General features: G+C 41.8%; 1 protein-coding gene across 2 annotated transcripts in view; it reads left to right on the top strand.

Moving 5' to 3' along the window:
• The window catches only part of camk1da (calcium/calmodulin-dependent protein kinase 1Da), a 39,633-nt gene that overhangs the window by 6,057 nt on the left and 21,172 nt on the right, over positions 1-12,404 (top strand). For both annotated transcript variants that reach the window (XM_061761531.1, XM_061761533.1), the window contains exon 4: positions 12,061-12,192. In XM_061761531.1, coding sequence (XP_061617515.1) covers positions 12,061-12,192 — 132 coding nt within the window. The remainder of the gene's footprint in view (positions 1-12,060; positions 12,193-12,404) is intronic.

Raw genomic sequence — 12,404 nt, 5'->3', positions numbered from 1 at the left:
ACAGAAAGACAACGTGTGTGACGGTGCACTTGTGTTGTGTGCGATAGCGCTGATAGTGATGCATTGTGGGAATGTTGCCGTGCCACCCAGGGCACGCAGCCCTTAATTGATGCTCTAATTCCCTGCTGCTGGCTCTGTTCCCTCTTCTGTTTCTGGGACTGTGGAGCACACACCCACACCCAATTCCACACTGCCTTTATGTCTCTACCTATAGCTCCCTCTTCATATGTCTTTCGTTGCTATACGCCTCCTAAACTGCTCTAATTTTGACCGAGCTGTGAGTTACATACATAGTGATGCATTTCGGGTCCTTTCTATTTTCTGCCCTGCAGCTGGATGAAGAGTGAATACGTACTGTATGTCATATTTTTTGACAGTATCTGTTTTACCATTTACTGCAGGCAACCGTGGTTCCCTTTTGCGAAAAGAAACCGGAAAAAGCCCAATGTAATTATCTCCGAAGAAAACCTTTACTTGACACTCTTCATCACAATCGTACATCAACTTTTTCGCGATACGAGCCGTCGCTCATCCGATTCTTCTGTCTTAAATTGCCAACAAAATTTACAGTTACAAATGCTCGATGGTGGCAGCGAACTTCACAACAAGCAGCAGTTTGGCCTATCGTAAACTGTTTTACAAACAAGAGGCCAACTGTTTGCTTCAAGATGTTTATTGCCACTCCCAGTTGACGTTTACTGTAAAACTAACCAAAAAACTGAGAATTACATGTGTAATTAACCAAATCACATAAATTTGCCTTCCAAACGTCTGCCAGCTTAATGCTAACACACAATGCAAACCGCCATAGACTGGCTAACAAAAGTAATATCTCAGTTGCTTTAGTTAACCCTTTAACAACAGATATTTGAACACAAATGGTGCACAAACAAAGATAGCCAGACAATATAACAATATGCTCAGGCATATATTCTTTATCCTCTGTGAAAAACGACTGATATTACTGCAGCTTACTGAGTTGTTGTGACCCTCGTCGTCTATTTATTATCTCTTATACTGCCACCTGGTGGCCATGTCATGTACACCAGAAGAAGCAGCACACTGCCTATTGAATTATCATAATGCACAAGCCGTTTATTTCTTTGCATTCTATTCAATTCGTCATTATTGTATGTAAGGTCCAGTACTGTCGAGTGCTATATTTTTTTCCTAATTATTGTTTTCTGGCTGGCTGGATCCATCGGATTTCCAGTTATTTCAATGGCGAAAGATGGTTTGATAGGCTGAATAGGAATTTTAAAAACTCCTTAATTCTCACAATGACGGCTAGAATTGTGACTCAATGTTAACATTTAAGTATCTCTCTCTCTCTCGCTCTCTCTCTCTCACACACACACACACACACACATGGCACGACATTTAAAAAGCACCAGAGCGTCAATATCACTTTCCCCTCTTTGAACATGCAGCGAATACACATTACATTTAGCAGCTGTCAAGACCTCACTCAGAACTGAATGTGTTGAAGGTAAGATTACTAGTTTGTATGCAAAGAGGTAGGGGCTCTGTGGCCGCTTCAAAGATTGACATGTGTGTCCAGCGCATTAATGACCATAAACTATAGTCCATTATCGGATCACCGCACTATTTTAAGCCTTGTAATGGCCTTCGCCCTAAAAGCTTGTTGACAACTGTGTGTACAGTGTCACAGGAAAAGATTGTTTAAGAACACTTCATGTGTTTGTGTTTTGAACAATTTTGTGAGGGAAGTTTTGAAGCAAACTGAACCCCCCCCACACACACACATATACTCTTTTTAAGTGGGGCAAAAAGTGAAGCGACAGAAACGGGTCTGTGGTCTTTTGGGCTTTCCCATTGTAGCTTCATTCTTCAGGTCCTCCAATCGAAAGACATCTTGCACCCAAAAAAATCCATCTTCCCTCACACACAGATAACGGGCATGAAGTTTTAGAGATTGAGGAGAAGCAAGTGTTGTGTACAGCTGAGGCAAAGTGATGTGAGAGTGAGTGTTTTTCCCTTTGACTCGAAGATTTGGTTTCAATGATGTTGCCCAATCCCACTGGGTTTGGATAATATCTGTTGTTCTTGAGGGAAATCTGGGCCACGGCTTGCCAGGACTAATACGCTGCTTGTAGTCTGGAGGAGCCAACGCGGCTTACTTTGTTGGTCATGGGAATAACGGAGATTGGTTTTCATGTAAAACATAGAAAACTACGTATCTTTGTTAGCTTGTCAACAAGTGCACAGATTAGTCCTTACCTCTGCTTAAAAGTTAGTCTCAACAGAACGTGGTCATGAAAATTCAAAGATAAAAAGAACCCCACTGTTTTCACCTGGGTAATGATCAGTGACATTTCTCAGAATCCGCAATGAATTATCATCATTGCTCATGGGTCTGTCCACCTTCCTCTCTCTCAGCAAAGCTTTGTTTCTGGCAGGGGCATTGAGAGCTGAGCTTTTTCATCCTTCATCATCATTCCACCAAAAGCAAGAGAGTGTTTCATGTTTTGTTTGAACGGGTTTCAGTTTCATGCAGAGGTGGTTATGTCACAACAATGCAAATGCGCTCTTGGCTTGTGACTGGTGGTGAAAAGACACATTATATTGCATGTTGTTGCCCATTGCTACTTTTGCACAGAAGTGACTACTTTCTATAGACCAGTGTAGTTCCATCCTTTCTGCTGTGGTGCATAATTTCGACAGTAGTAGTTCCTTCCTTGCTACAAATGACTTTAATTATTTGCCTACTACCATAAGTCAGCATGCAGGTACATGTCTGTTTTGTCTCTTGTGAGATAAAAGTGGATCTGCAGTTGTTTAGTTGGCATAAAAACACTGGCCGTGTAGATGCATTGTGAATATGAATGCAGTATTTCCCCCGAAGCACTGTACGTTTTCAGAGAAAAGTCAAATTAACACAAAGTGGCCATGTTTATTTCACAAAATTACCTTGAGGTCTGATTTTTGTTTTTCCACATTGGGCTTAGAAGCAAATTTCAACCTGCTCTGTGTGCTTTAGACCAGACCAGAGTTTTCATTCAATAGGTTTTAAATGAAAAAAAAGTCTCTTTGATTATTCTGAAACTGAGCAGGAGAAACATCATGTGCTCACAACTCTATTCCCACTATTTTCTCATCTCTACTTGCGAAATGTATTCACCACCGCTGAGGTAAGATAGAGTGCACCAATACATTTCCAAACATTTAGTCATGGAGGTTGCGGCGGTAACAGCCTTTTCCCATCCGATTATGAATGATCGTCGCTTTTAATTTGAGCAGTGTAGTTTCACGGCTAGCCAGCACACACTTTGTCTTGTGGACAGGCAATTTAAGGTTGACTACACACATAGAGTAAGAATATAGGCGCACTCTCACACAATCATACTGTACATATAAACATACACACACACGCGTGGTGCTCTGCACAGCCTCGCACTTATGTGTGACACACAGACATATTTGCACCTAGGACACCTATTCTGTATTTCAGCATAGCAACTTTCCCAGTCCCTTAAAGTTAAACCCAGTTTATCATGGGCGATACATTCCAGACGCAAACCACAATTGGGGAAGAGCTGTAATGTAGAAAGAACATAGTTTTGAAATTGTATTGTAATGGATTTTCCACTCACCCCTCCATTCTGCCAGTCAAGCCTGCCCACCTCTGCCAGTCAGCCCATCTATGTAAGGCTTTCCTGATCACTGACTCATTGCCAGATTGTCTGTTACACGCCCATGCAAGATTCTTCAGCAGTTTTCCGTGGACTTATCTAACGTTGCCGACCATGTCTGCCCCTCACTTTCCTGCCTCGCTGTTTTCCCGCGATTCCCCGCAGTCTTCTGCCCCCTTCCCAATCTTGAAACACTCTTTGTCTGGACTTTGAAGTTACCTGCGTTGCTACTCACCCGTTTATTGCTGGACTTGTGACAGTAGTTATTTAAAGTCAATTCCAACGCTTCCTGTGTACCAGTGTACTGCATTTGGGTTTTACACATGCCCATGTCAAAAAATGTTCAGCCAAACCATATGAATAACAATAGTCCACTAGCTTCGTGCTAAGATATAATGCAAAAAAACCCAAAAACATCATTCTGAGCATGTATGACAATTTTTTTTAAACATCTCCAACTTATATGCAGCTGTCCTTTGTTTCAATGAATGATACTGGTGCGTCATGAGTTTCATCGAATTTTGATGGGATGACATCAGCGTAAATTGATTGTACCCTCGGGCTGTGGTTACATTCCCATTTCAGCCATGTCGCCTTCAGTGTGTTTTCAAAAGTGAGCAACCTGCCCCTGGTGGACGTATGACTGGAACCACATGGCCCGTCGCATCCTGTGCCGCCTTCTGTTGCTGTTGAAAATGCCCACTTAGCTCACGCCATTGTGACGTTTGTGGTGTTTAAATGAATATTATGTCAGAGCCAAGCTATAGCTTGCATTATGGCAGTTGGGCTGTAACACATGTTAACACCTGTTGTGCTGTGTGCAAAACAGTGGAATCTGATTGGAATTGAAATACACTGGTTGGTAAATTGAGAGCAAGTATCATCGTGTTGCTGATTGTAAAGAGGGATCTCCTCTCACGTCTCGCTTTGCACATGACCTCAGTCGTCCTATTCCCAATCAATGCTTCCAAGCTAAATATGCATGTTTTGAAATATTTATTTATCAATATTCAGGCTGTCAATGTAGGAGATTTGTTAGGTCAGGAAAGATTGAATCAGTACCGACAGTGTATTATTACTCCCAGGAAAGCATGTGTGACCGACATTGTCAATTCTTTTACAGCCTGTGCGCTGAATGACAGTGTCAATGGTGAGTGTGGCTTTCGAAACGCTACAGGTGGTCTCATTACAACTGGACCGTGTCTGTCCATCACATCAATTGCCATTAAAGAGCCAAGCAATCTCCGGGATGTGTCTGACAATTTCCACTTTCCACTTGTCTTGACATGCCTCATTTTGTTCTTCGTTATATCACTATGTAATTTTGCATAGGCCTTAATCAGTGGTAAACGGTAGCCGCACACACTTGATAAAGAATCGGAATCCAAGAGTGCACATCGTTCTCCTGTCGGTATTTCTATGATGATATATATAAACAGAAGGGAAGCCTCCTTACATCCTGTGGCGGTAAGGATTGTTGCCATGATAAATTCATACGTGACTGCCTTTGAGTATGCGTGATATGAACACACAAAGCAGACTATTTGCATATCTGTTGTTGACCAATACTGGCCACTCATGCCAGAGTAGCATCTGCTTCATTTGCACACTGACTGAGGAGTATCTGCAACATTTGCACAATCAACAGTGTCCCAGATTATCGTACTCGTCGCTTGAAGTCTCGGCATACCAGATAACTAGCAAACCTTTATTGCTCAGTGACTGTTTTTTTTTGTCAATGTCTTTATGTCTCAAAAGTGTTCTCTGTCAATTGACTGTCTGTTGTCGTACTTGAGCGGCTCCAATTACCGGAGACAAATTCCTTGTGTGTTTTTTGGACATACTTTGCAAATAAAGATGATTCTGATTCTGATTCTGATGAGCACCATGGTTCTTTGATGCAGCCGGTCCCCTGTTTCATCAATGAAACGCTGAGCTGTGGCGTGATCTAATTGGTTTCAAAGAAGTTTTGTGCCCGAGGGAATGAATAAATTTTTGTTATTAACTGTTTTTGCTGTAAGGGGGAAATTGTCTCTTTTGATATGGCCATTACTCGAATATTAGCTACTTTTATCTCATGAGATTGACATATTTTTCCTCAACTGTGCTTTTCTTCTTGGTTCTGACAGCTGTCCAATGCATTGATTCATCCATTTCATTTATCCTCGGCACACAGCGGCCTGACATGATTCCGCCATGCGTGCGCGGTTCTTGTTTTTCTGTTAATGTTTAATTTTGTCCAACAGAGCTCCGCATGCATGTTCCATCTGCTGCGGGATTTGCTGGTAAGAGTCGAGCACATTTTGGCTTGCCCCATATGGGCAATGGCTCGAATTACGCACTTTGAGACCAACTCTCTGCCAATTGTGCAGATTTGTTGTATAATTACACAGAAGAGTGTGCAGGCATTTTCTTTCGGCGCGTTCTGTCATCTTCATCCCCTTCCATTGGAACCACAGTAAGCATACAGACTATAATTGGCTCTTAATTGCTGCCGTGGCAACAGTGCTATTTAAGCCTATGAGCTGTTTGAATGTGCCTATAGTGCACAAAAAGGAGGAAAAAGCACACAGCGGGCTCTTAACTCTCTTTTCCTCATTTCAATCTACATGTTAATATTTTTACTAATGGATGTGTGTGTGTGTGTGTGTAGTAACAAGCTTATCAATAATCAGATTTGAAGTGTTTTGTGTTGTCTTTTTATGCCCCATTGCCGCTGTATTAGAATCTGCGCCCCTCATGCCTAACCTCCCGTTGCCAAAGTGATTCAGCAAAGCGGTTTTTCCCACGTATGTGAGAACCCCACAAGAAATCCTGAAACGATTCTGAAAGAGTTCCAAGATGAAGAAAACATCTCTATCGGTTTTCTAAATTGGGGTCACGGATTAGCAAAGAGCCTATCCCAGCTGACTTTGAGCAAAAAGTTTGGTACACCTTGGACTGGTCACCAGTACATCACTGGGCACATATAGACAAATACTCTCATTTACATTTGTGGGCCAGTGAACCTAAGAAGCATGTTCTGGGGATGTGGAAAGAAGTTGGAGAACATGCAAACTATATCCTTGATACTACGGTACACTAAATCATGATGAATGTTGATTGAGCTAGGTGAATCGTGTAAGATCAGTAAGAACTAATAAGAGGGTTGTCGTTTACTCAAATTGTTGCGTCCTTGTTTTGAAGGTACCACTACACATCCTCGCATCACTTTAATGAAAGGATGAACACATCAGCCTTTCAATGAGCGTAATGTAACGTGGAGTAGGGAGGCATAATGGAACAAAAGCCTTTATTTGACTTGAGAATGTCCATTTAAAATACAAAAACCAATGTCATCCTCTCTCGCAGCCGGCTGCACACAAAGCCTTGTTTCACTGTTGTTCTCTCTTCTCATCTGTCGGCCTCATTTATCCACTCACTCTTTACGCACACGTGTGTGTGTGTGTGTGTATACGTGTATGATTCATTGGCATCAAGACAATGATACAATTAAAGCAGTTTGCATAGTCTTCACATGAAATCAAAGGAGCATGTGTGCTCATGCTAGTGACGTCAGTACGGTGTTATCTTTGTGTGTGCCCTGTCATTATTGGGCCGTCTGTCCCTCTGCTCTGTGTGAATGTGTGTGCGTGCAGGTCTGCATCGCTGCATGTGTGTGTGTCCAATCAGAGGCAACTGCCGCCTCTTTGATTAAACTGCTAATTATTGATATGGCAGGAGCAAATTTACACAGATGACATTATTCCTCCCTGTGTTATGCATGTGTGTGTGTGTGTGTGTGTGTCTGCGTGCATGCGCGTGTGACTTCACAATGAATCCAGAAAGCAAGCTGGTTGTATCCCTGTTGAATTTGTTATCGCTTCATTCATTCATTTGTTTAAAATTTGCTTACTCCACCACATTTGAGCTTCCAGCACTGTGCATACTCTGTGACATGATTTAACTTGGTGCTAACATGCAAGTGTGCAAGTCTTGTTTCGAAAGCAGATGACGTGATTCTTACAAACACAGCTCCCACTGAGAGAGTTTGCGCAAATAGAGTGACCCATCATCTCATGACCTCAGGAAGTAATACCACTAGCAGTATAGCCGCGAGAAGAAAGATGAGTTGTGGGGCTTTTGTACACAGCAGTGCACAATCACACACTTGCTTTTCAAAGGCATGCTTTGTATTTTTGTGTTGCATGTAGAGATTATACGCTTACCTGTGATCTGGGGCGTAGATTTTCAGGTATGCAACAGTCTTTTTTTCTTTTCAATGAATAATAATTGAGCACAGGCTGAAAGGATCACAATAACCCTTTTGTGCTCCAAAGCCATTCTTCTTGTGCTCATTTTGAGGACGTTGGATTGCTCAATGGAATCGAATAACAAAATGTGCCGCTTGCTGCGCTATTATTTCAGTCAGTCAAACATGTATTGGTTCCGAAATACAGTGGAACGTTAAAGGTCAAACACTTTCCTATTGCGTTCCGCTGTTCGACCCTAATGGAAATGAAATAAGTGTTCCCCCGCTATTAGCGATAATCCGCAGCTATTTGACGTCCCACCCAAAAAGGTTTAATTACACATAGATGCCTAAAGTTGGTGGCAAAGCACTACTTTTGCCTAAGCGAAACCTCTCAACTCACTTCAACATAGTTCCTTGTCACCAAGATGCCACAAGATGGCTACAAAGCACCAACCTTCTGTAAATAAAGCTCCCCACCTCACTTCAACACAGTTCCAGGATAGGTTCCAAAAAAATAAATAAATAAACTGCTGAACAGCGAAAATGCAGGGGTTCACTGTAATCTGTTCCAGAGTCAAACTGCCACCATCATAAAAACGTTATGGCAATAGTTCTGAACTGTACAGCTGACAGCATCAGTTTATGTAAGAATTTGATGAGTGCACGTTTTCAGTTGAATGTATTTTCATCCCTTTTAAAACTCAAAGCACTGATGTCTGCTGTCACTTTCCATGTTAAATGTGTCACTGTCACCTTGTCCTCCTATTTGAGTCCCTCCCATGCGAGCGAGGTCTTTTGAGAAACACGCACACACAGACACCAATGGCAAATATACACACTGAGGGAGGCAGTGGAGCTTAACCGACACAATTACACAGGTTCATACAGGAGGAAATGCGGTTGTCGTTGCTGCGGGTAACGGCAGCAGCGGCCACCGACACACAGGCATATAAAGTACACTCGGCAGTGTATGAGCCAGCTTTCCAGATGTTGTACCGGCTCCCCTGTTCCAATCAATCACCCCCTTTCAGGCCTTTTGTTACATCAAATATCAGGGGTGAGGTTATTTAATGGATTTGACAATTTTCTTGCTCTTGTGGTCGTAACGGTGGTGCATGTGTGTGTTTATGAGCTTGTGTTTTATGGCTGTGCATCATTTACAATTTTAGTGCATCCCTTCTTTCTCTCTCCAGACCTTTTTTCCTCATTTCACTGAGCTTGACATTATATTCAGCTGCAATGAGCGTTTACATCAATTGAGGGAAAATTACATCTATGAGCCATTCTATGGTGATATCCGCTCTTATTTTTACTGACAGTTACTGTGGTTAGTGCATGAAACAACATAACACAAGACAGTAAGTTGATGGTCATTGCAACATACTGACAGTGACATACTGTTTATCGCGGTAACACATTCCAAATCCCCGCACAAGTAAAAATCTGTGACATAGAAACCATATAAAAACAATTTTAATAGGTTTACCCTTCCGACTTTTTACAGTATTTCTCTCTCACTGTCAAAAAATGGAAGATGATCATGAAAAGAAGTCTTGCTCATGCAGTTTTGCAAATAAAAGGCTAAGGGTGCTGGCTTCATGCTGTTTATCATTCCAAGAAGAAGTTTACTGTAGAACTGTCACATAAAATAATTGATGATTAAAATGATTTAAACACCAAAATGCTCAACCAAACCATGTAAATTTCTCTTACAGTAGTCCGATAGCTTAATGCTAACGTATAATGCAAAATGCCATAGGCGTACTAATTGAAATTAGCATAGATGTTATGGTAATTATACTAAACACAGACAAAAATACCAACATGCATATATCTCTCTGCTTCGTGAAAACAAGCAGTTGGAGACCTTCTCTGCATTCTCCCTCCTAATTACATGCCGCCAGTACACCTGGTACTACACTGAAGGCACGTACATCAATCAAAATTTTGACTTGCCGTATACTGTAAAAACCCACACTACAATATAGCGGGGGTTCACAGTAAATGCATAAGAGTTGCTCCATTTATTAGTTAACTGTTGCTCTATTTGCCGAATTTGAATCACAATAATCAGTTTGTATCTGTATGCATTTGTATTTATGCCCCATTGTGTGCATGTACCATATGTGTCCCTTTGTGGCTTTACAGTATAATAGTCCCTCATTTATGTGTGGGTGAGTGTCTTGAAAATATATGAAAAGCCTCAAGTGTGCACGTGTGCATTCACCAAGAACCACAACAACCATTATCGGCGCAAGCAGGTGCCGTGCGCACGTGTGTGCGTGCGCGTACGGTTGACGGACAGTCCCAGTCCGAGGCCCCTTACCAGGGGCGACTGGCAGCATGATCACTTGTCACGGTAGCAAATGTGGCGAGCGTGAGGTGAGAGGCAAAGGGGGATGAGAAGGAGGTGACGGTGACATGAGAACAAAGTAGTAGCTGAGAGGCGTGAGAAAAACACAAGAGGCAGGCCGTGCGGGAAACCTTCTGTTTTCTGTCTGTGTGTGTACTTCTAAGAGGGAACACGGGTTGTATTACAAAACAGAGGTGCAACATGGCAGGAAGTGTCTATAATGTGCTGTACCCTAATCATCTGCTGGGCTTTTTTTAGACACGTCTCATTAAAACAACCCTTGAACAAAGAGCGAAAACCACATTTCTTAACACCTAAATGACACATTGAATGAATTCAATTTCACGGAATAGAGCAAGTAACGAGTGTTTGTAAAGCTATAAAGTGGCAGTCAGGCTGAACAGAAATGTATTCATAAGTGCTTCTTTGTGAGTTATTGTTTGGCATGCAATTACAATGTCATCTTTGTCTCTGATCAATAGGCCTGCAGCATTGGTTATGGGCTATTTGTGGTGTGTGACAAGCGCACAATTTGTAATGTATCCTCTTGCATAGTTGAATGCATTGAAAATTCCCATAAGTGTCCAGTTGGGGCACATTTTGGTTATCTATGGCTCGAGCTGAACTATTGAATATTTATGTATAATATTTATTCATGCTATGGCTGCAAATAAGGTTTACTTTTGTCATAGATTGACTTATTGTTTTCATAAGTTGGTTATGATTCAGTTGCTGTTTGGTCCGTAACATGTCAGAAAATAAGGGAAAATGTTGAACATTGTTTTCCAAAGTAAAAGCCGATGTTTGCAAATGTCTTATTTCGATTAAACACAACGATAATCCGTCTGCTTTCATTGAGGACTACAGAAATGAGGGAATATTTACTGTTGAGAGGTTGAAATCAGAAGATTTTGAAACGTTTAATCGTAGTTGTCGATTAATTAATTAATTTGAAGTGATAACAAGGCAGAAGAGTCTTTCACATGTGCAATCCCTAATCATTGCTCCATAAATACACAGAATTCAATAGGTTGCATGACTTGATGGGAAATCCAAAGGGAGTGTGCAATTAAGGGATTTTATGTCTAGATATACGACTATGGTACATCAAAAAACAAACAATTTGTGCCAGCTTTAGACAGGAAGTGACATGCATGACAGGCAGTGAAGATGAAGAGAGGAGGATTGAATATTGAAGCGTTAAGGATGGAAATACGTTTAGCATAGTGGCAAATTGGTGACGCTAAAGGCTGCACCGTTGGTTCAGGCAAGTGATCTCACAATGGGCTCATCTTCATTCAACACGCTGCTTGTTTTCCTGATACAGCACACACTTCCCAGAACACACATTAAGACATGACTGAGTTAGAATTTCAGTTCATTTGCCTTTCATATTTGTGTCATGGATATTTCAGCTTTACGTCAGTGGAAGAATGCCTCCAGTGAATCCGTAATTAAAATGCAAATTTCCTCCATCAGAAGCGGTTCCACGCATATTGTTCCTCTGGCCCAGTTGACAAAGTTTTGAGAGCTGGCTCTCAATCACAGCAGTAACCACGACAACACTTTCTGTGGCCTCATGCAACTGAGCAAACCGATTCTTATTGCAAACAGTTTTCTTCAGGTGCACTTGCTCAAATAATGGACGTTATCAACAGTTATGCCTTACAAATAAAATAACTATTTTATATTATTACTGTGAAAATATGTAAAATTTTCTGGCGAGAACTCCAATGTATCACACTTTGAGGTATTGTTCATATTTTGGTTCCTTATTTAGCCACGTGAGATAATCTGACTTCAGATCTGTGTCTTTGCAGAGGAGCCTTTTCGGAGGTGGTCCTGGCCCAGGAGAAGCTGACGGGTCGGATGTTTGCGGTGAAGTGCATCCCTAAGAAGGCTCTGAAGGGGAAAGAGAGCAGCATTGAAAACGAGATCGCCGTGCTGAGGAAGTGAGAGTAACGGCACACACAGACACACACACACACACACACCAATGTGAGCCATCTTATTCATGGTTACTGAGGCAACTATGCGTCTCCTCTCTTTGCAATGCATCAGAAGCCCCTCCATCAGCTACCCCCAGGTCACGATCCAAATCCCATCGAACACACATTGTCACAGTCATCACAACTGAAACATCTATCAGATAGAATGTGCTCTG

Source organism: Phyllopteryx taeniolatus, chromosome 22 (genome assembly GCF_024500385.1).
Source record: "Phyllopteryx taeniolatus isolate TA_2022b chromosome 22, UOR_Ptae_1.2, whole genome shotgun sequence".
Classification (NCBI taxonomy): Eukaryota; Metazoa; Chordata; class Actinopteri; order Syngnathiformes; family Syngnathidae; genus Phyllopteryx; species Phyllopteryx taeniolatus.
The sequence above is the reverse complement of the archived record's forward strand: the minus strand, read 5'-3'. Positions and strand labels throughout refer to the sequence as shown.